We start from the raw sequence: 27,228 nt of genomic DNA on the forward strand, positions 1-27,228 counted from the left end.
CGAGTGTTTTTATAATCTAGACATATAAATAAAATTGGAGTGTCTGTTTGTAATATTGAAATAACCGTTTTTACTACATGCATATGAATATAAATACGGTATATACACCAAAATAACATTTTTTACCATTTTTGTCTGACTGTCTGTTTGTTCCGGTTAATCTCTGAAATGGCTGGACCGATTTTAACGGGACTTTCCTTGGCAGGTAGCTGATGTAATAAGAAGTAACTTAGGTTACTTTTATAGCTAGCTACGAATATAATAAAAAAAACGGATGGACAGACAATTATAGAACGACACAAATTAAATAAAGACTTGTAACAAATATCACATAATATTACGGCAATGTTAATAAAAGATTCATATATTAAAATGCATATTTATCAATAGACACAATTTACCATAGATTCGGCATACTGTGCTACAATACATCTAACATGTTTTTTAGACAGGAATTTATGTTTGGTTATGGATTGTTTTAAAGCTAAAAAAGCTAACATGTAATTCCCTTTCTCTTACTTTATTGTTTTAATGCCAATGTTTTAACGGCTTGCAACCTTTGATAGTGGACTTAATGGTGCGTATTGATATTTTCATAAACTGTGTGCGCCTGGCGATGCGATGAAGTGATTGTAAATGTTACTTGAGACTTTAAACATGAAGCATCTTTATGATTTATTGAAATTACTACAGTTATTATCTGGATAATTCGGGTGTAAATTTTACTTGGAATTTGGGACATAAATTATGTTTATGATTTCTTGAAACCACAGTTGTAATTGAAATTTTAGACAAAGAGTTCGCGGTGGAAATTTATAAAACAACCGTAAAAATTTGAAACAAACAATTACAATTTGTAACAGAAAATGTAACAATTTTATTTGTAGTTATTTCAATTATTAAATATTAACCAGTCCTGCTGGCCTGTGTTTTAATAATGGTCGGTAACTGCAAGCAAATTGATCCGCTTACTAATTCAACTTAACTTTACCACTCGAGTGATTTTTCAAACATCTATGATTTAATATATATAAATACCAGTCCAGTTATCGTCCTACTGCTGCATAAAGTACACGTGTCATAATCATTGCGTTAGAATAATGCGAATTGAGTACCCTGTTAAGTTGCAACTTGGTTTTACAATTTTATATCTGTTTTGCATTGCGCGGAATAGTAAAGTCACAAACTAGAATGTTCTGAAGTTTTGTATAATACTGTGATTAATAATGTATTTTCTGGTTACTTTTATACTAATAGTAATCACTTTCATTTCAAAAAAATTCTGGTCGACGCAGATACAGTCATCTTACCCGTAAGTAAAGTCTTGTTCTTCATCCGTTAGCTCAGATTGAACCATACTTTCGCTCGTATCTTGTGGTACACTTGAGTGTAGAATCCAGAGTTACAATTGGAAAATTGACTCAATACCCAATGTTTACATGTGCATATATGACCAGAGCACCAAACCCAGGCTCTTAATGCAATTCCTACAACGAAGCACTATTTACACTGTTACAATACGATATTGCAGAATTTACATAAAATTCAGTTTTATAAAACGATCACAAAAAATCATCACTTGGTGGTATTCGGGAGTCAGATATGAAAACGTGCACGAACTGGTTCTAGTAGGTGACGTAGTCCCTGAGGCGCGGGGGCGCGGCCGCCCATCACTTGTGCTTGGGTCGCTTGGGGCGCGGCGCCTCGGCCTCCGAGGACGCGGCTCGCTTGTGCGGCTGCGGCTCCGTGTCACGGGCCCCGTCACGCTCCCCGTCCATGTCGGCCAGCGGCGGCAGCTGCAGCTCCGCACATCGCTTGTTGATGTACTTCTCCAAGCGGCACCCAGCTCTGAAACGATAAATTACAAACGCAATTAGACTCGTCACCTGTTGTGTATCTTCTATTTACACTTGACTTCAACAATAGATTTACAATTATAAAGTCTATACCGCAATTATTTATCTTAATAATTATTATACAACATAATTATTATGTATCATTGATAATTATTATTACAATCGACAGTAACTACTCATTTCTCATTCATATTCAGGGTAGTATTGACAATTAAACTATGTTTTTGGTCACTATAGGTAGACATTTTGAGCATTATTTTCAAAATGTCTACATACAGTTTAATTAATGTCAACAATAATGTATATTAAATATGATATATAAATTGATAAAAATTTCTATTTGTATCTATAGTGCACACATATAGGCATAATTACAAATAATATATAATATTTATAGGTTGAAACCAATGAGCCATTTTTGCATTGCTGTATGACTCATACAGTTTCACTGGAGGATTGGTGGAGACTGATTTTCAGGTAGGGAGGCAAGGCGAGGCTGAATGTACTCTTTAAAAAGAAACTGAACAAAATATGAATTACATAAATTATAAAGGAACTTGAATGTGACGATTAACGTATTAGTATATACAAATATATTACTTCGGTGATGGTACTCACTTGGCGACAGGATGGGTGTCCTTATTATACGTATAACAATTGGCTAGCACCAGCGCAGCATCGGAGAGAAGTTCCTCGTCCGTGCTATATTCACCTCCATCTAGTTTCGACTTGATCGTGGTGAAGTCCATTGGTTGCTCGATTACATCCAAGTAGTCAGGCACCTGTTTATAAAATTTCATCACATAACACCTCTATTAATACTACAGTTTTTTTAAGTTAGGAATAAATTTCCGACTATTTCCATTCTTCGCGTTAATGATTTTTGAATCGGAATGTCAAACGCATTGCAGTTCTGTGACGTGATCTGTAAGCCTCCGCTTATATTTCTACATATCCGCTTATATCTGAGCATCATCATCATGAATGACAATGACTGATGAATGGAGTCAGAATATCAGTCACGAAATATAATCTGTTATCTAAATCCTTATGAAAACCAGCACAGTTTTTTTCGGCATTAAATTGATAAATTATTAAAATATCTCATGATATGCATCATGCCATGCCATCATGGTTAGCATGATGCATATGATGCCGTATCTAACATATCACATTTTTCATTTTACATTCATTTAGAATTTTGATCACTGACACTTGGCATTATAAGTCCTGAAAAGTGGTCTTTCTTTTTAACAAATGAATACGAAATAGTGCAACCATCTCCACTAACGGTATATGCTGGCACTATTGAAGGATGATGAGGTGACGTCATTGATGATGAAGTCAGGCCAATTATCCCAAAGTGAAATAACTAGTAATCAACAGTTCGTTTAATTACCAATTTTACTTTGGTATAAATGGCCTGACTTTTCTAAGTAGACCTCGCGGAAGTCCATCTAATATAGTGTGATAGCAATGAGTGTTTCCATTACAGCCCCCATTCCCCATTATCCTAAAGTCTATACTAACGTCCTCCGTGGATACAGGCTCGTAGAATGGCCAGCAGTCGCGGTGCTTCATGACGTCACGCAGCAGCTGCTGGAGTCGTTCCGTGTGCGGCTGCTCGTCCTCCGGCTCCTCGTGGCGAGTGCTGCGCTTCCGGCCGCTTGTACGTTCCTCTGTTTCATAAAGGTGTTACACATCTTCAATAAAATAAAGTACCCACAGCTTGTAGGCATAGATTTTAATTTAAAAATGAATTTGTATTTTTGTAATCATGTTCAAGCTCATTTGAAAAGAATAAAAACTGAGTTTCTTCTCAGATCTTCTTAGCTCGTTCTTCAAAATTATATATTACTAGCTGAACCGCGTTACTTCGTCTGCATCACACTTACTTAACATGTATCGTTATATTTCGCCCAATTTAAGTATATTTTTAAATTATAGCCTACTAGCTGTGCCCTTGTGATCGTGGAAGATGCCGGGAGCTACACCGACAAGAGCTCAGGTCTTAAATTATGAATGAATGAATGAATAGCTGTGCCCGCGACTTCGTTCGCAAGGAATAGAGGACGAATGAGGAATTTCCATTTCATTCCCTATTTTATTTTACCCCCTTAAGGGTAAAATTCGTACGAACTTTACTCAATACGCTCACAAAATTTCATGAGAATCCGTCAAGCCGTTTCGGAGGAGTATGGGTACGAAAACTGTGACACGAGAATTTTATATATAAGATAATATGGTGACAAGTATATAGTATAGGAATAGTAAGAATAAAGAGAAAATATATAAAAAAACATACCGTCTACGCCATTCGTTAGAGATGCCTTTGACTTTCTGCCGGTGCTTGTATTTCCATCACTTTTTGGTCTAAAAAACATTAAATTATTGACATATTAATAAGACAGGATTACATTTTAAATTATTTTAGCTTTGAAATGACTATTGAACACAATAAAAACTACTCAGATCAATACAATCAGATGTACTCATAAATACGCGTTTGTATTGTGTCGGAATCGAACCCATTGCCACAAGTGTGTAAGGCAGTGACTGAACTTTGGAGCAAAGAGATATATAATAATAATAATCTCAGGATAATTCACACAGCGCCGTCTAGTCCCAAGTTTAGCTATCTAAAGCTTGTGTTACGAGTACTAGATAATGATGATGATACAAGTACATATATTAATTATATGTACTTAATATATTAGATAATTTTTTTTTCGTAAATACATACATATTATACATAGAAAACACCTAGACCGATACAAACAATCATGCTCATGAATACAAATGTTTGTGCCGTGCGAGGAATCGAACCCGCGACCATCGGACCTAAAGCGGTGTTCTAGACCGCTAGACCACCGAGGTGGTCAATCACTACAAAATATTACCTGCGTCCCCTCTTGGCGCTGCCGTTTTGCAGCGGCGAGTGTTCCTTGCTACCGCGTGATCGTCGACCCTTCAGCTTCACCAGCGCCGTGTTATACTCGCTGTCCTCGGAATCTGCTGTTTATAATATATTCCATTATAATTTTAACTATATATATGACTAGCAACCCGCCCTTTGCACGGGACAATACTTGTTATTTTGATAAGGATAAATAAATAACCCTGGACAATTAACACAGCGCCATCTAGTCCCAAGCTAAGCAGAGCTTGTATTATGGGTACTAGACAACTGATGTCAATACTTACATTTTTTGTAAATACATCCATAATATACATAGAAAACACGCAGACCGATACAAACAATCATACTCATGTATACAAATGTTTACCGCGCGAGGAATCGAACCCGCGGTGAAACGGTGCTAAACCGCTAGACCACCGGGGTCGTCATGTCATTAAATGTAAAATTAAATCTAATTATTGTAGTGAAAGTTTGAATCATGCGAAATTTATTATTACTATGTTAGAATATGGGAAATATGACGTTATGTATGAACACCGTAGCCAAATTAGTCAAAAGAAAAACAACACCCGATTTTTAATAATAGCGCCACCACACAAACGCAGAAATAACAAATAAAAAAAAAAGTAAAAAAAAAAAAAGAACCAAAGATATGAATGTACAAAGAAAGCGCGGTAATGAGTTTGTCTGGTGTTAAACAGAGCGATATGGGATGAACACAGCGAGGGAAATGGGTGTAACTCAGAATGATTACGCATATATGAAAAATGTCGTACTATTGTTAAAAAATTGCGTATTTTTAGTTTTTTTTATTGTTATAACTTTCAAAATTGCATGTACTTCGTATTTCTTTAATTGTTTTAATTTTTTTGGGACTTTTGTCCATATAACCAACAAAAATATGTATTTACTCAATATACTTTGACTTCATTTGTTTAATAATAAAGTAAATACATGTATTTATATTTTTAATAATTCAAAGATTTATATAAAATAATTATACCATGAATTAACAATCAGTTCTGAGACTTTTTAGTCTGTGATTAACAATTTATACAAATATAATTTATATATATATATCTGTATAAAATCGAGGTTCTGGAGATCAGGAGCGATTGTATGAACTACAGTTATGAGGTTCCAACCGTATATTGATCTAAGCGAGCATATAAAAAAAAATACATATCTATATAAGGTATGACAAAAAAATCTTATCAGCGTGTTTTAGAAATATGTATGGAAAAAATACAGCGCCATCTAGTTGTACTAGTATAAAACTATTTTGACCCGAAAAATATCAACAATTAACAACCAGTGAATAGTTTCTTTAATCTGGGAAAATAATTGTATTCCCATATATATAATACTAACGTATTAATAGTAGTATGTATATACTATATTGAGTGAATTATGCTACATGTTGTAAAGTAAAAGAAATTTTAAGTTAAATTAACAAAAAAAGAAATGATATCAGAATTGGACTGTGATTTAGGATAGCGAGTCGGTAGGTTAGAGAACGTGCTAGGCGTTAGAGCGAGAGTGGCATATTTGGTGTTTGGCGGATGAGAGTGCGAGCGCGACAGAGAAGGGAGACGGGAACGAACCGGAGCTGTTGCGGCGGCTGTCGAGGGCGCGCGTGTACTGGTGGATGTTGGTGATGGCCGCCGCCGCGCACCGACGCACGCTGTGCTCTTCAGACATTACAGTACAATTAATCTACTATTGTCTATGGTTAAAGCTATCTTACGTGTCTATGTTCGTTTATACTAGTCATTACATTCGCGAGTTTCTTTAAGGGGATTTTTATATTGTAATTTTGATTTATTCGTCTCTCGGCTATCGTGAATGTTTTATAAATAATAGCCGTAAAACTCGCGTAAAAATAGAATAAACAAGTATAACACAGAAACAATACCGTACGTATTACGTACGCCTAGAGCTGTATATATTTTCCTATGAGTATTATAATTCTATATTATATTCAAGTAAATCATGCAATATATGCAATGCATCAGTATTGATAAATTTCAATTATATGACGGTTCGTCGAGCCGGATCATTGAGGTGTACGGCACGGCTGTGTCTTGCACGTACTTCAGCGGGCTGTAGGCGACTGTACTCTCCACGTATCTCAAGCTCGCTGCACCTTTCAGCCCCCGAACCCGAGCTAACTGCAGGCAAATGTACCCTCCATCGCGGTGGTAGCGCGCCGCGGCCGACTGTACCTCACGTACCTCGGGCCGGCGCCAGGCAGGCGGCGCAGCGCCGGCGGCGGGCGGCGCGCGCGGGGGGCGCGGGGCGCGCACACTCGCGGTGGTAGCGCGCCGCGGCCGACTGTACCTCACGTACCTCGGGCCGGCGCCAGGCAGGCGGCGCAGCGCCAGCGGCGGGCGGCGCGCGCGGGGGGCGCGGGGCGCGCACACTCGCGGTGGTAGCGCGCCGCGGCCGACTGTACCTCACGTACCTCGGGCCGGCGCCAGGCAGGCGGCGCAGCGCCAGCGGCGGGCGGCGCGCGCGGGGGGCGCGGGGCGCGCACACTCGCGGTGGTAGCGCGCCGCCGACTCTACCTCACGGTACCCGCGGCCGGCGCCAGGCAGGCGGCGCAGCGCGCGCGCGCGCGCGGGGGCGCGGGGCGCGCACACTCGCGGTGGTAGCGCGCCGCGGCCGACTGTACCTCACGTACCTCGGGCCGGCGCCAGGCAGGCGGCGCAGCGCCAGCGGCGGGCGGCGCGCGCGGGGGGCGCGGGGCGCGCACACTCGCGGTGGTAGCGCGCCGCGGCCGACTGTACCTCACGTACCTCGGGCCGGCGCCAGGCAGGCGGCGCAGCGCCAGCGGCGGGCGGCGCGCGCGGGGGGCGCGGGGCGCGCACACTCGCGGTGGTAGCGCGCCGCGGCCGACTGTACCTCACGTACCTCGGGCCGGCGCCAGGCAGGCGGCGCAGCGCCAGCGGCGGGCGGCGCGCGCGGGGGGGCGGGGCGCGCACAGTGGTAGCGCGCCGCGGCCGACTGTACCTCACGTACCTCGGGCCGGCGCCAGGCAGGCGGCGCAGCGCCAGCGGCGGGCGGCGCGCGCGGGGGGCGCGGGGCGCGCACACTCGCGGTGGTAGCGCGCGCCGCAGTCCCCGCAGGCGGCCGCCAGTCGTCCTCCGCTGCCGCACGTGCCGCACACCGCAGACAGCGACGACGTCGACGACGAGGACGACGCACTGCAAACCATTCAGACAGAGGTATACAACAACAATAAATATAATAATAGATTCTAAGGCACAATGTTTAAACAACCCATTACATGGCGCCCTTATAGTTTTTAGTTGATTAGTTACCGTTGCTAGGCAACCGTTGTTGATTTTATTGTCGTGAAAAAAACAACCGATCATTGTATATAAAAATAATTTTATTTAATTTCATTAAATAAAATTATTTTTTAAACGTGAATGGTGTTTAATTATTGGTCCTTCGAGCCGGATGAGGAAATAATATAACAATATGAATCTTTAATTATTCGATAATATATGGTTTATGAAGTAATACTATTAATTCTTATTAAAACTTACCCACCCATCATGATTTCCGTAACATACAGGAATATTAATTTTAGGTAAATTCGTTAAATATATTTTTACATGGGAAATTTTAAGAATCAAATCTTTATTATAATAAACTTTTGAATTTGCTTATTTTGATCAACTCCCGAAACTGAGAAAATCAGGTTGGAGTCACGAGGGCCGGAATATAAAGATGAATATAAACTCATACCTATCATCCAGGGCCTCCTCCAGTTCCTCTTCAGAGAATAGTTTCCTCCTCTTGCGTGGAGTTCGCTCCTTCGGCTTACACTGTTCACAGAACCAATCGCCCTCAGGTACTTTCTATAATAAAATGAAATAAAAACATTTAATTCACCAGATACAAACTTTATCTTATAGAAGTCATTTTACTTGAAAAAAATAACACATCACAATTGTATGAATTTAATACCTAGCAAGATGAAATAAGTTTTTACTTAAAAAGTTTAATGCTGTTTGACTTAAGAATAAAAAATAACACTGCACCACTCAGTAAGTAACATACATTACTTAAGGAAAAATTAAATTTCTTAGATTCCTCGTACCATGCAAACATGTGTATTCATGACTATGAGTGTTTGTATCGATCTGGGAGTTTTCTATGTATATTATGTATGTATTTAAAAAAGTATTTAATTCTATCAGTTATTTAGTACCCATAACACATGCTCTGCTTAGCTTGAGACTAGATATGCTGTGTGTATTCTCCAGGATTAGTATCGATGCAAACATTATGCTTGTAATGTAAGCCAGAGGCCTTGGACGAGTATGACTGTACAAAGGAATATATTGCTTTTAACATATATATTGTTTTTATATGAACATGTGAATGCAATTTTTGTCAAGAAACGTTTTTCTTTCTTTCTAACAATTTAATTTCAGCCAAGTATAAACATGGCTTCACAATGTTTTGTAATCACTTTACTTACAACATGCATATACTATACCTTTCTCGTTGGACCAGACTGTCAGCATGGAAATATAATTAAAATAAATTAATTATTGAACAAACATTTGTATTCATGAGTATGATTGTTTGTATCGATCTGGGTGTTTTCTATGTATATTATGTGTTAACAAAAAAAGCATGTATTTATATCCGTAGTCTAGAACTCATAACACAAGCTCTGGTTAGCTTACGACTAGTTGGCGCTGTGTGAATCCAAGGTAATTATTATTATTCAAGATATATGTCATTTAATATGCTTTTCAACATTCATTCATTCATAATTTAAGAGCTATGCTCTTGTCTGTGTAGCTCTTGTGTCTTTCCACAATCTTACATCATACTCTTTAAATGTTGATACGTCACGACTGCAATTCTCTCTTTAATTTACTTGATATAGCTGTGCCTTGGTCTTCATCTCCCCTCTTTCCTTTTATCTTTCCCTCAATAATAAGTTTCATAAATTCAACATGCCATATGAAGTGTCTTAACATTTTTCCTCCTCTATTGTGTATATATGGCACATAGATGCAATCTATTTTCGACAGTATTTAATTAACAGTATGGCACACAGTTACTTACATCAAAATAATAATTGCATTTAATAATGTCTAGTAAGACAAATCCAATATTGTCTACTGAGCACTGCTGTGTCTAAACTGTGTCACCCCACCTTACATTTTCCTATTGTTATTTAGTATATAAGATCAATATTTTACATACATATTGTCAGTCTATTATCATCTTTAATATACATCGTCTCAACCAACAACATAGTATCAACTACCCGCAACAAACAGCATAAAAAATTATGAACTTAAATAAAAAAGAGGTACTCACCACAAGTTTTGGCTTGAGACAGTACAAATGGTGTCCTTTGTTGCATCCATCGCACAGCAGCATATTATCAGGGTCCGCCTTCCGTCTGCAGAGCCTGCAGCTGGCGTTCAGTATGCTAGCAGACCAGGTAATGCTGGAGTCCAGGGTGAAGAGATGCAGCACGATTTGGGCGAAGCTCTGACACTCCATCAGGGACACCTCCCACCGCTCCAGCGCTTCCAGATCAAGTGGTTTGTTTTTGGCTTCACGCTCTTTTCTTTCCTTGTCGTCGAGACCTGGATTAAAGATTTTTTTTTATAGTAGCTAAATAAAAGGACTGTAGCCCAAGTGATAATAAAGATAATTATAAATAAATAGAGGTAATTGTCTGGTAATACCTTCATTATATTCATCTAAGATGGATTAAATCGGTCTATGTCTATTAGTGGACAGATGATTTTTGTTAATTATCTTTATTTATCATATAATATATTTGAAACCAAAATAGTAAGGTTCAAGTCTATGGCTGTCTCTCAGATTGATGTGGTTTATTAACAGTATTTTAGTTACACACTAATATTATATTATTATATAATACTGACACAATATTTGTATTTGGCATCGGCCAGATTCAAACTTACGACCTTTTGGAGTCAGTTTAGGTAGTAACCACTAAATCACGGGTGTTATAACGATTATAACTATAGTACATTGCCATAGACTAACACCTTTTTTAGCGAAGTCTATGCTCATAGCCAGTGATTTAAATATAGACAACGAAATATTAGGTACATACCGAGCGGGCGCTTGATGTACTTATGGTGTAGAGCCTGCTCGACCTGCAGTAGCGCGGATGCGAGTGACCGCACCACACTTGTAGGTCCGCGGTCGCCCTTCACTCCGTTGGTCCGGGGCGCCTCCAGGTAATGTCCCGGGTCGCGGTACTTGTTCACGGGGATGTCCACGTCGCTCTGATCCACGTCTGAGGGAATAATTAGTAATGAAAATTACCAGACTTAAAAATTTTGTAGTGTTACTAGTTGAGTCGGCAGACATTGTTTTGGCATATAAATAAAACATTATTATCGTTATTAAAAAAGGTTGATAGTAGAATGGTGAATATATACGATTTTAGGAACAATAAAGAGTTTTTATTCAGTTGGGTAAAAATGGGAATTTAGGGATAAACCTGTTTGTATATACGCATAGCCGTTCCATTTTAAAAATCTAACTGTCTGATGAGCACAAGATGATTTTTTCAATGAAATTATTATGGCACAACATTGAATAAGCTACTTTTCTTCTTTTTTTATGTATACTTGCCCTAGGGGTTTTGAACCAGCCATCCGAAGGTTCAAAGTAACCCCGGAGTAGATGCCGGGGCAAAGGGGATCGCCCGAGGCGTCAACCTTCACCTTTGAAGGTGGCCAGTCACCTTGCGGCAGTCGCAGGACTCCGTTGGGCAGGTGGTAGTCGTCGCGGTACTGGGCGCGCGGCCCCCACCGCAGGTACTCAGCTCGTTTGTGGTAGTAGTGAGTATGAAGTGGAGACGTCACCTTGCGGCAGTCGCAGGACTCCGTTGGGCAGGTGGTAGTCGTCGCGGTACTGGGCGCGCGGCCCCCACCGCAGGTACTCAGCTCGTTTGTGGTAGTAGTGAGTATGAAGTGGAGACGTCACCTTGCGGCAGTCGCAGGACTCCGTTGGGCAGGTGGTAGTCGTCGCGGTACTGCGCGCGCGGCCCCCACCGCAGGTACTGCTCGTTTGTGGTAGTAGTGAGTATGAAGTGGAGACGTCACCTTGCGGCAGTCGCAGGACTCCGTTGGGCAGGTGGTAGTCGTCGCGGTACTGGGCGCGCGGCCCCCACCGCAGGTACTCAGCTCGTTTGTGGTAGTAGTCAGTGGAGACGTCACCTTGCGGCAGTCGCAGGACTCCGTTGGGCAGGTGGTAGTCGTCGCGGTACTGGGCGCGCGGCCCCCACCGCAGGTACTCAGCTCGTTTGTGGTAGTAGTGAGTATGAAGTGGGAACACCAGCAGTCGCAGTCAGGTGGTAGCAGTCGGTACTGCGCGCGCGGCCCCCACCGCAGGTACTCAGCTCGTTTGTGGTAGTAGTGAGTATGAAGTGGAGACGTCACCTTGCGGCAGTCGCAGGACTCCGTTGGGCAGGTGGTAGTCGTCGCGGTACTGGGCGCGCGGCCCCCACCGCAGGTACTCAGCTCGTTTGTGGTAGTAGTGAGTATGAAGTGGAGACGTCACCTTGCGGCAGTCGCAGGACTCCGTTGGGCAGGTGGTAGTCGTCGCGGTACTGCGCGCGCGGCCCACCGCAGGTACTCAGCTCGTTTGTGGTAGTAGTGAAGTGGAGACGTCACCTTGCGGCAGTCAGGACTCCGTTGGGCAGGTCAGGACTCCGTTGGGCAGGTGGTAGTCGTCGCGGTACTGGGCGCGCGGCCCCCACCGCAGGTCGTTTGTGGTAGTAGTGAGTATGAAGTGACTCCGTTGGGCAGGTGGTAGTCGTCGCGGTACTGGGCGCGCGGCCCCCACCGCAGGTACTCAGCTCGTTTGTGGTAGTAGTGAGTATGAAGTGGAGACGTCACCTTGCGGCAGTCGCAGGACTCCGTTGGGCAGGTGGTAGTCGTCGCGGTACTGGGCGCGCGGCCCCCACCGCAGGTACTCGGCTTGTTTGTCGTACCCGCGCACCATGATCGTGCCGCGCCACGCCTCGCGGTCCTGAAGTCATGTAAGTTCTTGTAAATAAAGTGAGTTATTGTAAGTCAAGTCAGTTATTGTAAAACAAGTGAATTGATCGTGCCGCGCCACGCCTCGCGAACCTGTAAGTTATACAAGTTCTTGTAAATAAAGTAACTAAGTTATTTTAAATCAAGTAAGTTACTTTTCTCATGTTAACATCACCACACTGTGAGTGATATTGTACTATAAATACCTTTTTTCTTTGTATTATCAATTTATAAACTTTGTTTCTAACACTTCAAAAGTTCTCCGTCATTCAAAGGTAGACTGGAAGAAAATCCCCAATTACGGCTTTGAATTCATTAGTATGCTTATTTGTATTGGTTTGGATGTATTTTATATATATTTTGTATTTGAAAAATGTATTTAAGTATTTGTCTCCTATCTATAACACGAGCTATATGGTATGCTTATTATCCTATAATTTTACTGCCAATCCTTGAACTTCAATGGTAACATTGCAAGGTTGCTTAAAAACTCAAATTTATAAATTACTAGACTTTTTCGAATGTTCTACCTAGGTATAAACATAATCAATAGTGAATTGAACTTAGAATGACACTGTGATGGCGTCTACCTAACCAGCCATAGTGATAGAATTAATACTCGGAAGAGAGAACAAAAGAGCGAACCTTGACTTTGAGTACGCCGAGGCAGCCGTGGAAGATCTTCTCCTCGAGCTCCAGGATGTGGTCCCTGAGCGAGAGCTCGAGCGACTCCTCCAGCGAGCAGCCGTCGGCCACCAGCGGCGCCGCGCCCCGCGCGCCCCGCGCCCCGCGCCGCACCGCGCCCGCGCCCGCGCCCCCGCCCGCCGCCACCTGCACGCGCACACGCACTCTAATCAAACCACAATACTTGGGGCTTTTTGGGACAATATTAAACGCAGATTTACACCGTAATTCAAATTTTCAAATTAAAAAATCATTTATTCATGTAGGACATTTTAGCCGCTCATCGTCGTCAGATGTTTTACATTATAATTCTCTTTTTTTGCCAGTATATAGATCCAATTGAGAAGAACTGGAAAGAATCAATTAAACATTTTTTTTTTAAAAGCCAGTTTATTTCCAGTGTATATTTATATAGATGTCTATGTGTAATATTATATGAAAATGCTTAAAAAAACGGATCTTGTCGAAACTTTACAGTGATAGAGCATATGGGACACAGTCACCTAGATACATCAAATTAATAATTACATTTAATAATATCTAGTAAGACAAATTCAATATTGTCTACTAAGCACTGCTGTATCTAAACTGTGTCACCTCACCTTACATTTTCCTATTGTTATTTAGAATATAAGGTCATTATTTCTATGTACATATTGTCAGTATATTATCATCTGTAATATACATCGTCTCGACCAATAACATAGTATCATTCACCTGCAACAGAGCATATACACCAGAATAACAAATAGGCTATAAATTTCACGCAAGTGATATCGTGGGCACAGCTAGTATATATATTAGCATAAAGATGTTATCAACTCACCGGGGCAGCAGCAGGATTTAGCAGATGCAGTGGACACTTGACAATGTTGTGGAGGATGTTGTTCTTGTCCAGCTCGAGGGTCTGCCGCAGTTCGCTCTCACGGTAACCCCGTTTGTTCAGCGACTCGATGAGCGCCTCTATCTGCTCAGCCGTATGGTACACCCACCATTGGGGACGGTGCTCGCCCTGTTGTGATCAAAAATTCAAAATTTCCTTATTAATGTAGATTACAGATTCTCATGATATGTCGAATCTACCGTCAGTTTGATTAGATACAGATTAATTCTAAATAATTTAAATTTTAAAGAATAGAGTGACTACAAGCACATGTTATTACAAAACCTAATTTAAGATGGCCTGAGAAGAGGTTCGGACCCCTAGCGGTGCCCTCAGACTAAAGTCGTATCCGCCAGGCGGGAGTTGGCTATCAGTCGCTCCATAAGTCCTTCCGAGGGTTTGTAATGCCATCTGCACTCCCCTCTATCATCCGGTGAAGCCTATTGCAGCTAACAGCACTAGAGTAGTCCGAAAAAACTGATCTGATCTGCAGCAACGTAAAGATCCAGTGCCTCTGTAGTGGACATATAGTCCAGCTGTGACTAATTGAAAGTTGGTTATTATAAGAAAGAAAAATATCCAACCGTCCCGTGCACAAGGCAGGTGGTGATGTCTCCAGTGCAGACGAGGAGTTCTCGCAGCTGCTGCGTGTTGGTCTCCAGCCCGTTGGTTTTGTTCAGGCCGTTCACGTTGGCCAGCGGCTTCTTGGGAGATGCGCCGCGCGAGTTTGGACCGGAGTCGTTCTCCTTGTCACTGCCAGCTGATGAGGAAATATTGCACATTATATTTTAAAGCTAACGTGAAGATTAAAGTGATGAAAATACAGCATATCAGGGTAAATTTGAACAATGTCAATGGGGACAGACTTTCTGCAAAGTCAATATTTCGAAGATTTTGTACCAGGTATATTGGTACATATCCGGACAAAGTCAACCTATCTAATTTGACTTCATTCAAAACTCAATCTACTTGGTTTCAGTTCAAAAGTCAAGCTATTAAGATAGATATTATACAAAACCAACCGATCTAGGTAAATTTTGTACAAACTTATTGGCGTGAACCGAGTGTTGTTACCTATTTCAGCAGTTTGTATTGTAAGCAGTTGCAGTATGAAATAAAAAATCGATTTGCTCTACCTCTTTTTGGGTCTGAAGCTAGTTACGGCTATGTGTAAACTCGTCAAGTTAATCGAGCTGGGCGACGCTCCGCCTTAGGGCCCTAAAATGGGATGGGCTCGGGGGAGCATGTGATCTCCAGCATTGACTGGTGTGACTGACCTCTCTCGCGCTCGGTGCGCAGCAGCTGCGCGACGTACGCGAGGGGGTCCCCGGAGGTGCGGGGGGGCGCGGGCGGCGCCGGCTTGCGTCCGCAGCCCCCGCGGGGCTCGTCGCCCGCCTCCACGAACAGCCCCGCCACGCGCTGGTTCACCCAGTACCGCCGGAACCCGCGGTCAGACCCTGCCGGCACACACTCGCTACAGATTGCCACTACATTTACCGCGACATGAATAGTCTTATGGCAAATATATTAAATAAGTATGGTTAATTCTATATTTACTATCAAATTATTTAATATGTCGATTGGATCTATATACTGAACTGGACGGTAAAGAATAGTTTTATGGCAAATATATTGAATAATGTTATGGTTTATTCTTCATTTACCATAAAATTATTTAATATATCGATTGGATCGATATACTGAACTGGACGGTAAAGAAAACTTCTAAAGCCATTACATAATAAATTGAACTGGACGGTAAAGAATAATTATACAATAAAAATATTACGTTCATAAGCAGCTAAAATACCCCTACAAGAATAAATGATTTTTGAATTTGAATTCATATTAAGACTTCGTTAACAATATAAATAATGTTTATTAAACACGAAAGTTTAAAAACTATATTCATCACTCTCACTAGTTTAATTTTAACAGCAATAATATTAGTGTACAATTACAGTGCTTATTTTTTTTTATTACATTTACATTTATTACATCACACATCTCAACACAATAAAAAACGATGCCGACAGCTGCATATAAATTATTATATAAGATAAACGTAAATAAAAACAATTCATTAAATTAGAGATGAAATCATTATATCCAAAGAAAAAAAAATAATAATAAAAAACCAATAATAATAATAAAGTAAAAAATGCATTATTGCACACATATTTGATCTATAGCAGTATAATATTATACTGCTTTTAAACCTTATACTCACCAATATAAGATGTATAATCGAACAACGCCACTTGTAACTCTTTAGACCTTTTTTCATACTCCTGCTTTTTGACTTCACTCTCCTTGTTCAATTTCTCTATCGCCAGTCGCAGTTCTTCGTCAACAGCTTTAGCTTTCTCTCCTGTTAACTTCTGTTCTTCTTTCTTGGCAGCTGCTTCTTTTTTGAGCTCTTGTCGGGTGGCTATAAGTTGTGCTTCCCGTTTACGCTCGTTTGCCTTCAAGAACAAAATATTATAATAAAAGTAAGCTCAAAATATACGACTATTAAAGAAAGTACTAAATAGTACTTTCTTTAATAGTCGTATGTTTTATCTTATTTAGGAGAGTCAAAAACAGTCACAAATATAAATTAACACACAATTATTCTTTTGTCTCAGCGAGAATCCAACTTAACTCTTTAGAATATAAGTAGGGATTAGGACTCTAATTTTGATTGTTAAAGAAAATATTATGATTATGATTTATACGATTTATGCTTACTGTTAACATTCTGAGTGCTTGCTTGGTATTTCTGAGTTCCTCCAGTTTCTCCTCAATGATGTCACGAACAGTTGCATAACTTAGGATCTGATTCATGAGGCACTGTAGAATTTGTAATTTATCATCTGAAAAGTAAATGATGAATGTGTATGAGTAATTGTGGTCATGAAATGTGGCTTTAATGAACATTGTGACACATGCTGCATTATTATGATTACACAAAGATTGAAGTTCTTCTTCTGGTCATTCACTGGGATTTATGAGTTTGTACGACCCTCGAGCAAGACCTTTTTATCCGAGAATATTGCTGGGGTGTACCAGCCAAGCATCGTTCCTTTACTGTTTGTGACGAAGCCGGCTATAGTTGTGTAACTGGCTGCGGGAATTCTAATATTTGGTGGGAATTAATGTCGCTCGCCAGGCTAGGCTTTGACCATCGTCTTGTAAGGAATGACGTGATTTCTTAGTGAAGAGTTGCGAGGGAGCCTGTGTCGAGAGACGTCGTTAGTAGTCCTTAGTGGAGAGACTTCGTCGTCGCTGCTGCTGTACCCGCCGCGCCGGTGTGTAGTGTAGTGTGTAGTGTGTAGTGTGTAGTGTGTAGTGTGGTGTGTGTGGGGCGCAGTACCGAGGCGCAGGCCGGCGACGTGCGCGGCGGCCAGGCGGCGGAGGAGCGCGGGGCGGCGGCGGCGCAGGTTGAGGCCGGCGTCGTGTGTGCTGTACCCGCCGCGCCGGTGTGTAGTGTAGTGTGTAGTGTGTAGTGTGTAGTGTGTAGTGTGGTGTGTGTGGGGCGCAGTACCGAGGCGCAGGCCGGCGACGTGCGCGGCGGCCAGGCGGCGGAGGAGCGCGGGGCGGCGGCGGCGCAGGTTGAGGCCGGCGTCGTCGCTGCTGCTGTACCCGCCGCGCCGGTGTGTAGTGTAGTGTGTAGTGTGTAGTGTGTAGTGTGTAGTGTGGTGTGTGTGGGGCGCAGTACCGAGGCGCAGGCCGGCGACGTGCGCGGCGGCCAGGCGGCGGAGGAGCGCGGGGCGGCGGCGGCGCAGGTTGAGGCCGGCGTCGTCGCTGCTGCTGTACCCGCCGCGCCGGTGTGTAGTGTAGTGTGTAGTGTGTAGTGTGTAGTGTGTAGTGTGGTGTGTGTGGGGCGCAGTACCGAGGCGCAGGCCGGCGACGTGCGCGGCGGCCAGGCGGCGGAGGAGCGCGGGGCGGCGGCGGCGCAGGTTGAGGCCGGCGTCGTCGCTGCTGCTGTACCCGCCGCGCTGGTGGTAGCGCCACGTGGCGCACCGCCCGCCCGGGGCAGCACCCGACGACAGCAAGTGCAACCTGCGCAATCACCACCAAACGTTACCACAGTCTATGATCACTGTATACACTTGTATTAAGAACATTAATAGTTTCCAGTAGAAAATGCTAGATGGCGCTGTGTCAATGTTACGACGCGCTATGATTTAGTTTTATTATTTATTCATTAATGTAAATTAGATTAGTTATTAATGCAAATATAAAATTGTCAATTAACCTTGGTGTCTTTCATTTTTATAGATGTCTGTAACTTTAGCATTGTGGTCCTTCGAGCCGGATAATTCAGTGGAGGTGAACTACTCATAGACAGATAACTTGGTGGTTACTTATGAAAACATAACATTAAAAAAAATATCCATAACTTCATGTGTACTATCTGGCATAGAATTTACTATAATTTAAAATATGGACTTAAGTCTTTACAACTATAAGGTAAGAAACGTTTTTTAAAAGAGTTTGAATACTATAATGGATATAATTCTTTAGAAAATATGATCACCCAACATGGAAATTCGAACAAACACTTTATAGTGATATATTCTCAAATGATTGTTACCTTAAAACTTCACTGACAGTTGTAGCATCCAGGGGCAGTTTGCTAAGTGGTGTACCCAGATATGTCTGCGACCACTTGCTAGCTTTCGTGGCGAGCTCTACAGCTTTGTTCATTCCCATTTCTGCATCCTCCTCTTTCACTTCTACAAATAACAATCATTTTAACAACAAATATATGGCAGAAAGCCTAACTAGTAATTACTAGCTTGCCGTGCCTTGGTCTGCTTTGCTATGATCATCTGGGCCAAATTTCATGATGATTGGTCAAACCTTTTACATTTATATGAAAGTATAGTAAAATGACACACTCAAACATTTCCGCATTTATTTAATTTTAGTTAGAATAAATATGAATATTATTACTATAATTCCTTTTCATGTGAATTAAATTGACTCCATGTCAATGACAGTCTTGACTGACACACATTTCACGTTGTCATGCGACATCCATCGTGGGCAATGCATGCGCTGCTATTTCTGATGACTAAAGTTATACCTTACTATACTTTACCTGTTATACCTCCATATTATGTAATTTCATTAATAGGTTACTATGATCAACAAAACATACCTGTTGACTCCAGAATTCCTTTATTCTCATTGTATTCCTCAGCTTCGTCTTCTTGCAATGAAAATATTGTTGTGAGGAACATCTGCACCAGGTCACTGAATGTTCCGGCTTGCTCTTCAATCGTCAGAGCCTTCCGGAATGTCTCTAGGTCTAGGTCGTTGTGAAAGACGTCTTTCACTTTCAGTATATCGCCGTACACGAAGACGAATTCGAGGACTGAGAGGAAATCGCCAAAGTGCTTCTGTGGTATACCTTCTATGTCTACCGGGGTGCCTTTTGGTATTATCTGTAAAATTTGTTTTAAAATATTTAAATGGAGGCAAAGTTAATTTATCTGTTTTAATTTCTACATCTTAGAGTTCACATCAATATTGTTTGAAGCTGCAAGTAGTTATATATTAAAAGGGCCTTTTAAACCTACACTACTACTAATTGGGGTTTCTCTTCCGGTAGCCGGCATTAGGACCTAAGTCGTCATCATAGTTAGTTGGATCTTACATACAGGAGACATTGTTTTGATAAATATATATTAAATTACATTATTTAGACCTTAAGACATATAAACATACAAGTTGACCACAACCATTGTTTTGAGATATATTTTACCTATACTGTGTATTGTATACAGATATAGTGTACTGGCCCAATTGCGCGCCGCTGTCCGCATGTATGTTTGTAATGACTAGTGTCTAAATTCACTACAAACAAACACGTAGACAACACCCCACAATAATCATTAATCAATCTTTTCATATTATTTTAATAATACAATAAACATAAGAAATTAAAAAGTAAACTGTACTAACCTTATGATCTTCTAACTCCAAATCATCCTTCACCTTCTGCCATTCCTTCAGGTAGGCCTGCAGGCGAGCCGTTTTCTCCTTCTTCTTTGCCTTCTCTTCTTCCTTGCGCTGTCGCATCTGATCTTCCGCGCGACGCATCTTCTCTGCTAACTCTTGTGCACTCTTCTTGGCCGCCGGATCAATTGGTGGTTTAGGTTTTACTGTTGATACAATATACATTTTATTTTTGATAAAAATAGGCACTAATTTCAAAAGCAGACAAAAGAGAATAACTACTAACTGCTCCCATATTCAAAGAAAAGTTTAAATCCTTCAATAATTTTGAACATCAATTTTTTGGTATTAGTATATTATTTTGTGGGGATACTTATGGAGGTTACCTGATGATGTTTTGTGTGTAGGCAATGGTACCACTTACCATCAGGTGGTCTTTCTGATGCTATTCCATATCCATTAAAAAAATTACAAATTAAAGTCACCCTAACAAAACAAAGAATATAGGTATTACCTTCATTTTTGTCTGTCTTCTTAACAAACTTATCCATTGATTCCTGCCGACCCTTCTTGTCTGGACTGACTTTCTTTCCAGATTTGTTCAGTTTGTTGGCTGAATTTGGTTTCACTTGGTTCCTGGATGCTGGTGGTGATAAGCTGTTCTTTATCAGCTTTTTGGATGAAGGAAACTCTGGCGGTTCACCAGTGAAGATTTGATCGAAACTCACTTTATTTATGTTGTACTTTTCAAGTGTTGGTTTCTGTACGAATAGAATTACATTACAATTGAATGTGTTTTACTTACATAGTACAAATTTTAGGCATAAGACCCTGTTTTTCCTGCTAATGTGGATGCTTATAAGAGTAGAGGAAAACCGAAAAAGAGATGGACTGTGTGAAAGATGATATGATGAGCAAGGGAGTAAATAACGGGATGACTGCGAACAGAGATGAATGGACGAGAAAAACATATTACGCCGATCACAAATAAAAGGGATAAGGAAGAAGCAAATGATGATGGTTAGGGCAGCATAATTAAGTATTTATATATTTTTTAATACATACAATATTTAAAAAGAAAAGAACCAGACCGATATAAACAATGTTTAATACAAAGTGTACCGTGCAAGAAATCAAACCAGCAACCGAAATCGGAAGTAAAGCTGTGTGCTTAACCTCTAGACCAGTGATTTCCAAAGTGGTCTATAGCGACCCCCAGGGGTCTATGAAAAACTGCAATGGGTCTACGACAGTGGTCATCTTCTTGTTTTTACTTTATATTTTTAACACTAAACTTTACTACAGTTACAACTTTACAAAAAATCAATACCAGGTAAGAATGGAGGGTCTACCCAAAACCGAAAAATATGGCAAGGGTAAAACAAAAAAGTTTGGGAACCTCTGCTCTAGACCATGGAGGCCATATATCATATGCTAATAAGTAAACAATATAAATATATAACAGTATATCATTGTTTGACGACCTCGATGGTCTAGTGGTCTAGCACACCACTTTATGACCGATGGTCTCGGGTTCGATTCCTCGCACGGCAAAAAACATATGTATTCATGAGTATGATTGTTTGTATCGGTCTGGGTGTTTTCTATGTATAATATGTATGTATTTACAGAAAAAAATATCTATGTATATATATCAGTTATAGTACCCATAACACAAGCTTTAGCTAGCTTAACTTGGGTCTAGATGGCGCTGTGTGAATTGTCCTGAGTTTATTATTATTATTGTACTGTCATCAATAAACATCTATAATGGTCATAAAACAAACAAAAATCCCTTATCATTTATCATTATCATTCATCAGTACCATCATGTTTGTTCCTTTTCTAGTTTTCTCCTGTTCACTTATTATCTACCTGTTTGACATAAAAATTCTTTTCCTTAAGGTTGACTTGAAAATATTACTTTCAGCAATAAGGTCTTATTGTAACCTTATTGTTGTGTATATATTTAGATAATGAACATATCATTATCTACATATAACTCAAAGGTGACTGACATAGTGGTCTATCAATGCACAGCCCAAACCGCTGGACGGATCAGGCTGAAATTTGGCATGCAGGTAGATGTTATGACGTAGGCATCCGCTAAGAAAGGATTTTCATTAATTCTACCCCCAAGGAGATAAAATAGGGATGAAAGTTTGTATGAAACTTTGTCAATTTTAAATCGGGCTGAGTTTTGCATGCATAAAGCTACTATAACATAGGCATCCTCATAGAAAGGATTTTGGTAAATTATCCCCTAAGCGGTTAAATTAACGCGAGCGAAGCCGCGGGTAAAAGCTAGTAAAGTATATTCATCTATCTAAAAAGCCCAATATGAATTATACTTATCAGTTTTATGACTCACACAAAAAATATCCCAATTACCTTTATGGCAATGACGCCAATTGGTGTCTGCTGTACAAACTGTTTCAGGAACAGCCTGTTCTTATCTCGTGAGAAGATACCCTTCCGCCTGCGGACTCTGTCGTATGGAGCGGTGCCAATCTGGCCGACCGCTGACGGGTCACTCTCATCAAACTGTTCCACTTCGTAGCAGTAGGATGTGGCTGGGATCATTACTTTGCTGGAATATAAGATACCACATGAGAGAGGAGGGAGATTGTTAGTAGTGTGGGTTAATGGACCCATTGATAGCAATGTACCATGTCCTCAGAGGGGACTTCATAGAAGTCAACCTAACTTCTATGAAGTCCCCCTTGTTGATTGTGATAAATTCCTAAAAAATTGTCATTAACTCCATAAAAAAACCAATGTTATAAATTCCTGGTGATTTGTCACTATCTCCCTGAAAACCAATGTGATAAATACCCAGTGACTTTGTCACTATCCCCCTAGAACCTAATGTGCAATTTCCTGGTGATTTGTCACTATCTCCCTGAAAACCAATGTGATAAATTGCCAGTGACTTTGTCACTATCCCCCTAGAACCTAATGTGCAATTTCCTGGTGATTTGTCACTATCTCCCTGAAAACCAATGTGATAAATTGCCAGTGACTTTGTCACTATCCCCTTAGAATCTAATGAGATAATTCCTGGTGAATTTGTCACTATCTCCCTGAAAACCAATGTGATAAATTCTTGGTGAATTAGTCACAATAGGCTAACTGATCTGATAGCATACTCATCCTCCATTATCAGCATAGACTGTTAACACAAACAGGTGCAAAACATTATTCCATTATCATTAACTAACTAACTCGCCCCGGCTTCGCACGGGTGTACATGTATATAAATCTTCATCATATAAATCTTCTCCTTGAATAACTCAGTCTATTAAAAGAAACGCTTCAAAATCAGTTGTATAGTTATATGATTTAAGCATACATAGGGACGGACAGAGAGCGACTTTGTTTTATACTATGTTATTATAAAAAAAAATACCACATGAAATTTTTTGGCATTCAGAGAAAAATCGGTTGTATAAGTTTTTTTAAAGAAGATAGATAATAGTATTTTTTTAGTAATTTTTATTTGTATCGTAGTACACACATATAGACTTAATTATAACATCACATGACAAGTATCTATAATATAACAATTCAAAAAATAAGTATTAAAATAGATGTACTATATGTAGTCAAATTAATATTAAGGGATTAGAATTTTCTTCTTCAAAATACAGTTTTACCTAGAACACTCTATACACACATATACCTAATGTTTTTTTCATGAGTTATGAGTTTCTGTATATAGAAACAATCTTAATTCAAATAAACCTAATATAAGCACATTTGAATAGTCATATTTTTTTATTCTACCACTCATTTAGAAAATAGACTATTCACAAAAAGGACAAGCAAGGAACTCACATTTTGCTTTTTTATATAAATGGTGTGTATCATTACCTATTAAGTATTATTTATATATATTATATATATTTTATTTATGGCGGAGTTAACACCTCATGATATTAAGTCCTCCATATGCATCTATATTTGTGTATTTGTGCATAAAAGATTTAATACATAAATAGTAATGTTAATAATGAAATAGTCCTTACAGCAGCTATATATAAAGTAACAAAGAAAATTTTAAATTTTTAACCTCAATAGAATTTATTTCAAGTATCTTATATGTTATTTTTTTTAGCATGACAAGCAAAATCATATATATTGTGTTTGAGTACTATGTACTACCATTAAAAATAAGCATATAACTGTTATACTTTGCAAATTAACTGTATATTATTTTCATATTGTATTATCTGGTTATTTATTCACACAAAATCTACACCTACCAATATTACACATGTTTGAAAAAGCTACAACAGTAATCCTACCAGTCCACACTTCTCAGTAGCTTTTTACATTATAAATTAAAAGGTAGAATTATAAAAAGCAACTATGTGCAAATGCTTATGTTAAGTTGATTTGAATAAAAAATATTTTTATTGTATTTATTTATTGTAATATACCAATAACACTTTCAATTAATTATGAATTCATTTTTAACATTTGTATCCCTATTCATGTATATTTAAAGATTTAAAATGAGTCAAAGTTATATTTATATAGTAATAATAATAATAAATAAATAAATATTATTATAAATTATGCATCTTGAATTCCTCCAATGATGAGATCTGCTCCCTGATTTCAGGAATTCAAGATACTTAATTTATACTATAGAAATAAATTTATTATATTTTTGCAATATAAATATGTATCTTCACTACTGTAATCTCAGATGGGCTAGGCATAGGTATTGTAAATTTAATGTAAATGTATAATATATAAAGTAATATTTTTCTTTAGAGTATGTAAAAGTATATAATTTTAATATGAAATTACAAAATGGTAATAATACATTTTAAAATGATGTTTAATTTGAATAACTAAAAGGGCACTTGAGTTGTCATGTCTTTAGCACAGTCATTACAATTAATTTCTTCTGTATAAAGTTTATAATATCCATTTAGTATATAATATATACATTATATCAGGATGTATATTAAAGTACATTAAAAATAATTTCTATTAACACTCATTGTTATGAATCAACGAGTAAATATTACACTAATTAGGGAAAAATTATCAATTATAAATTAGTTCTACTTATTATACCTACTTTTTAATATACCTATAAAATAATCTAATTGTATTTTAAATAGCACAGTCACTAAACTAACCTGTCAGGGTGCTGCTTCTGTGCCGTCACAGACAACACATGGGCTTCCCTCCAGATATCACCCTCAAAGCAGGCCTCCACTGTCTCCCCCACAAAGTACCTCTCCCTCACAAAATTGAACACATCCTCAGACATCTCTGCAAATGAACTCCTCTTTGTCTTCGCTGCAAGGAACAATATTGGTATACGCAGCTCCATTGGAAAGTCTTTGAGCGACCTGCGGGCTGCTTTCTCACTCTCCAAAGCCTCTGCATATGTCAAGTTGTTCTTCCCTGTCATCTCACATGTCCACACCATAGAATTGACCAATATAATCCTCTCACAGTATTCCCTAAAACAAATATTGAGATAAGCAACGGCAAATGACACCAAAAATCTGACGCGCACGCTCCAAATTGTAAAACATTGTGTCACGGACGTGTAACTGTGCGAACTAGCGAGCCGATATACCTCTAACGGTTAGTCTCATTGATAAAACACATTAATATAGGCAAATCCGAAGAAAATGCGCGAACTTTTACAATTTCAATATACTCACTCATAGTCTTTGAATATCTCGTCGGTGATCTCACAGTGGAAAACTTCGTCATCGTCCCGAAGGTACTCCGACGCCGTCGATTTCTCAAAGGCTTTCCTTTTCAGTAGAGGCATGTTAGAGTTCGCGGGTCACAGCGGTGGGAAAACTGTTTTTAGTCCAATTTACGATAACAACGTAGATATATTATACTTTGTTTTGCACTGCAAGAAGGACGCTTTGTCCTCTTGAATATAACATCGGGAAATCCGTTACATTTATCACGATTATTACAAGAGAAAATTGTTGCGTGGTTTCGGTTGACAAGCCAAAAAACGGCGCGCTGAGCGCTTCTTTTTACACAAGAAACATATGAACAGTGTTGTACACAGCCTCATTAACTACTAAATAGTAGAATATTGGCTACATCTGAGCGTACTGATAACAATTATATTTAATAGATATCGACACTAAAGTCATTCTGTAGTGTCGTTTTTTAAAATTGACTAGCAATTTTTAATATTATTTAGCATATTTATTTGATTAGAATATAACTTTACATCAATTTTGCATCGTGAAAATGGAATTTGGAATGATCGCTCTGATTTTATAATTGGACAAATAATACTTAACTGTATGAAACATATTTTATTATTATAATGACGATGCCAAGCGGTCTATATATATTCCTGTAGTAACACCGATGCACAATAGAAAAAAGTTCCCTTGTAAAATTACATCGCCGGTTGCTAACAACATTTCATTCCTGCTCATCATCATCATCATCATCGCAGTCCGGAAGACGTCCACGTCCATTCCTGCTCTTTTTCCATATATTGAAGACACCTAAGATATCGTTCTTAAATATTTTATCTTGAAATCTGCAATGAATACTAGATTCATTAGTAATGGTAATTTTTAGATTTCAAATAATGGTATTACTAAGTATTAATGCGTTCTAAAATTATTACAATAATTAAATATTTAAAATAGTTTGAACGCATTCAATTAGGTCTATTAAACGTCATTCGCTTCTGACATTAGATGGCTGTCAAGTTTCCGGTCGTAGACAGAAGTGGCATAGAGTAATAGAGTAAATAAAAATGAAATAAACGTATCCGGTTAGTTAAGAAAATATTTTGATTTGAAATAATATATATATTTTTTGTTTTCTAATTATTAATATATGTACATATCGACTGTA

General features: G+C 39.5%; 1 protein-coding gene across 1 annotated transcript; it reads right to left on the reverse strand.

The window, feature by feature from the left end:
* Positions 1–1,296: 1,296 nt before the first annotated feature.
* LOC131843316 (bromodomain adjacent to zinc finger domain protein 1A) lies at positions 1,297–26,320 on the reverse strand. The gene is made up of 26 exons (XM_059191944.1): positions 26,049–26,320; positions 25,512–25,841; positions 22,747–22,945; positions 20,870–21,116; positions 20,362–20,561; positions 19,556–19,841; positions 18,986–19,127; positions 18,281–18,450; positions 17,137–17,261; positions 16,637–16,871; positions 15,684–15,863; positions 14,991–15,166; positions 14,350–14,535; positions 13,485–13,670; positions 12,699–12,831; positions 10,904–11,089; positions 10,129–10,403; positions 9,290–9,307; positions 8,527–8,645; positions 7,798–7,982; positions 6,381–6,467; positions 4,757–4,871; positions 4,162–4,229; positions 3,387–3,535; positions 2,475–2,638; positions 1,297–1,848 (listed from the first exon to the last, which is right to left on the reverse strand). The coding sequence occupies exons 1-26, from the start codon at positions 26,159–26,161 to the stop codon at positions 1,671–1,673; spliced, it is 4,452 nt and encodes a 1,483-aa protein (XP_059047927.1). The 5' UTR covers positions 26,162–26,320; the 3' UTR covers positions 1,297–1,670.
* Between the last annotated feature and the right edge of the window lie 908 nt (positions 26,321–27,228).

Source organism: Achroia grisella, unplaced genomic scaffold (genome assembly GCF_030625045.1).
Source record: "Achroia grisella isolate CSIRO2021 unplaced genomic scaffold, CSIRO_AGI_Agris_v1 utg1086, whole genome shotgun sequence".
In the NCBI taxonomy this organism is placed as follows: Eukaryota; Metazoa; Arthropoda; class Insecta; order Lepidoptera; family Pyralidae; genus Achroia; species Achroia grisella.

Coding starts and splice junctions, on each gene's coding strand:
- LOC131843316 (XM_059191944.1), bottom strand. CDS start 26,161: ATGCCTCTACTGAAAAGGAAAGCCTTTGAGAAATCGACGGCGTCGGAG. Junction 16,872..17,136: donor AAGCACTCAGAATGTTAACA/GTAAGCATAAAT, acceptor TTGTTCTTGAAG/GCAAACGAGCGTAAACGGGA. Junction 4,230..4,756: donor AGCGCCAAGAGGGGACGCAG/GTAATATTTTGT, acceptor AATGTTTTTTAG/ACCAAAAAGTGATGGAAATA.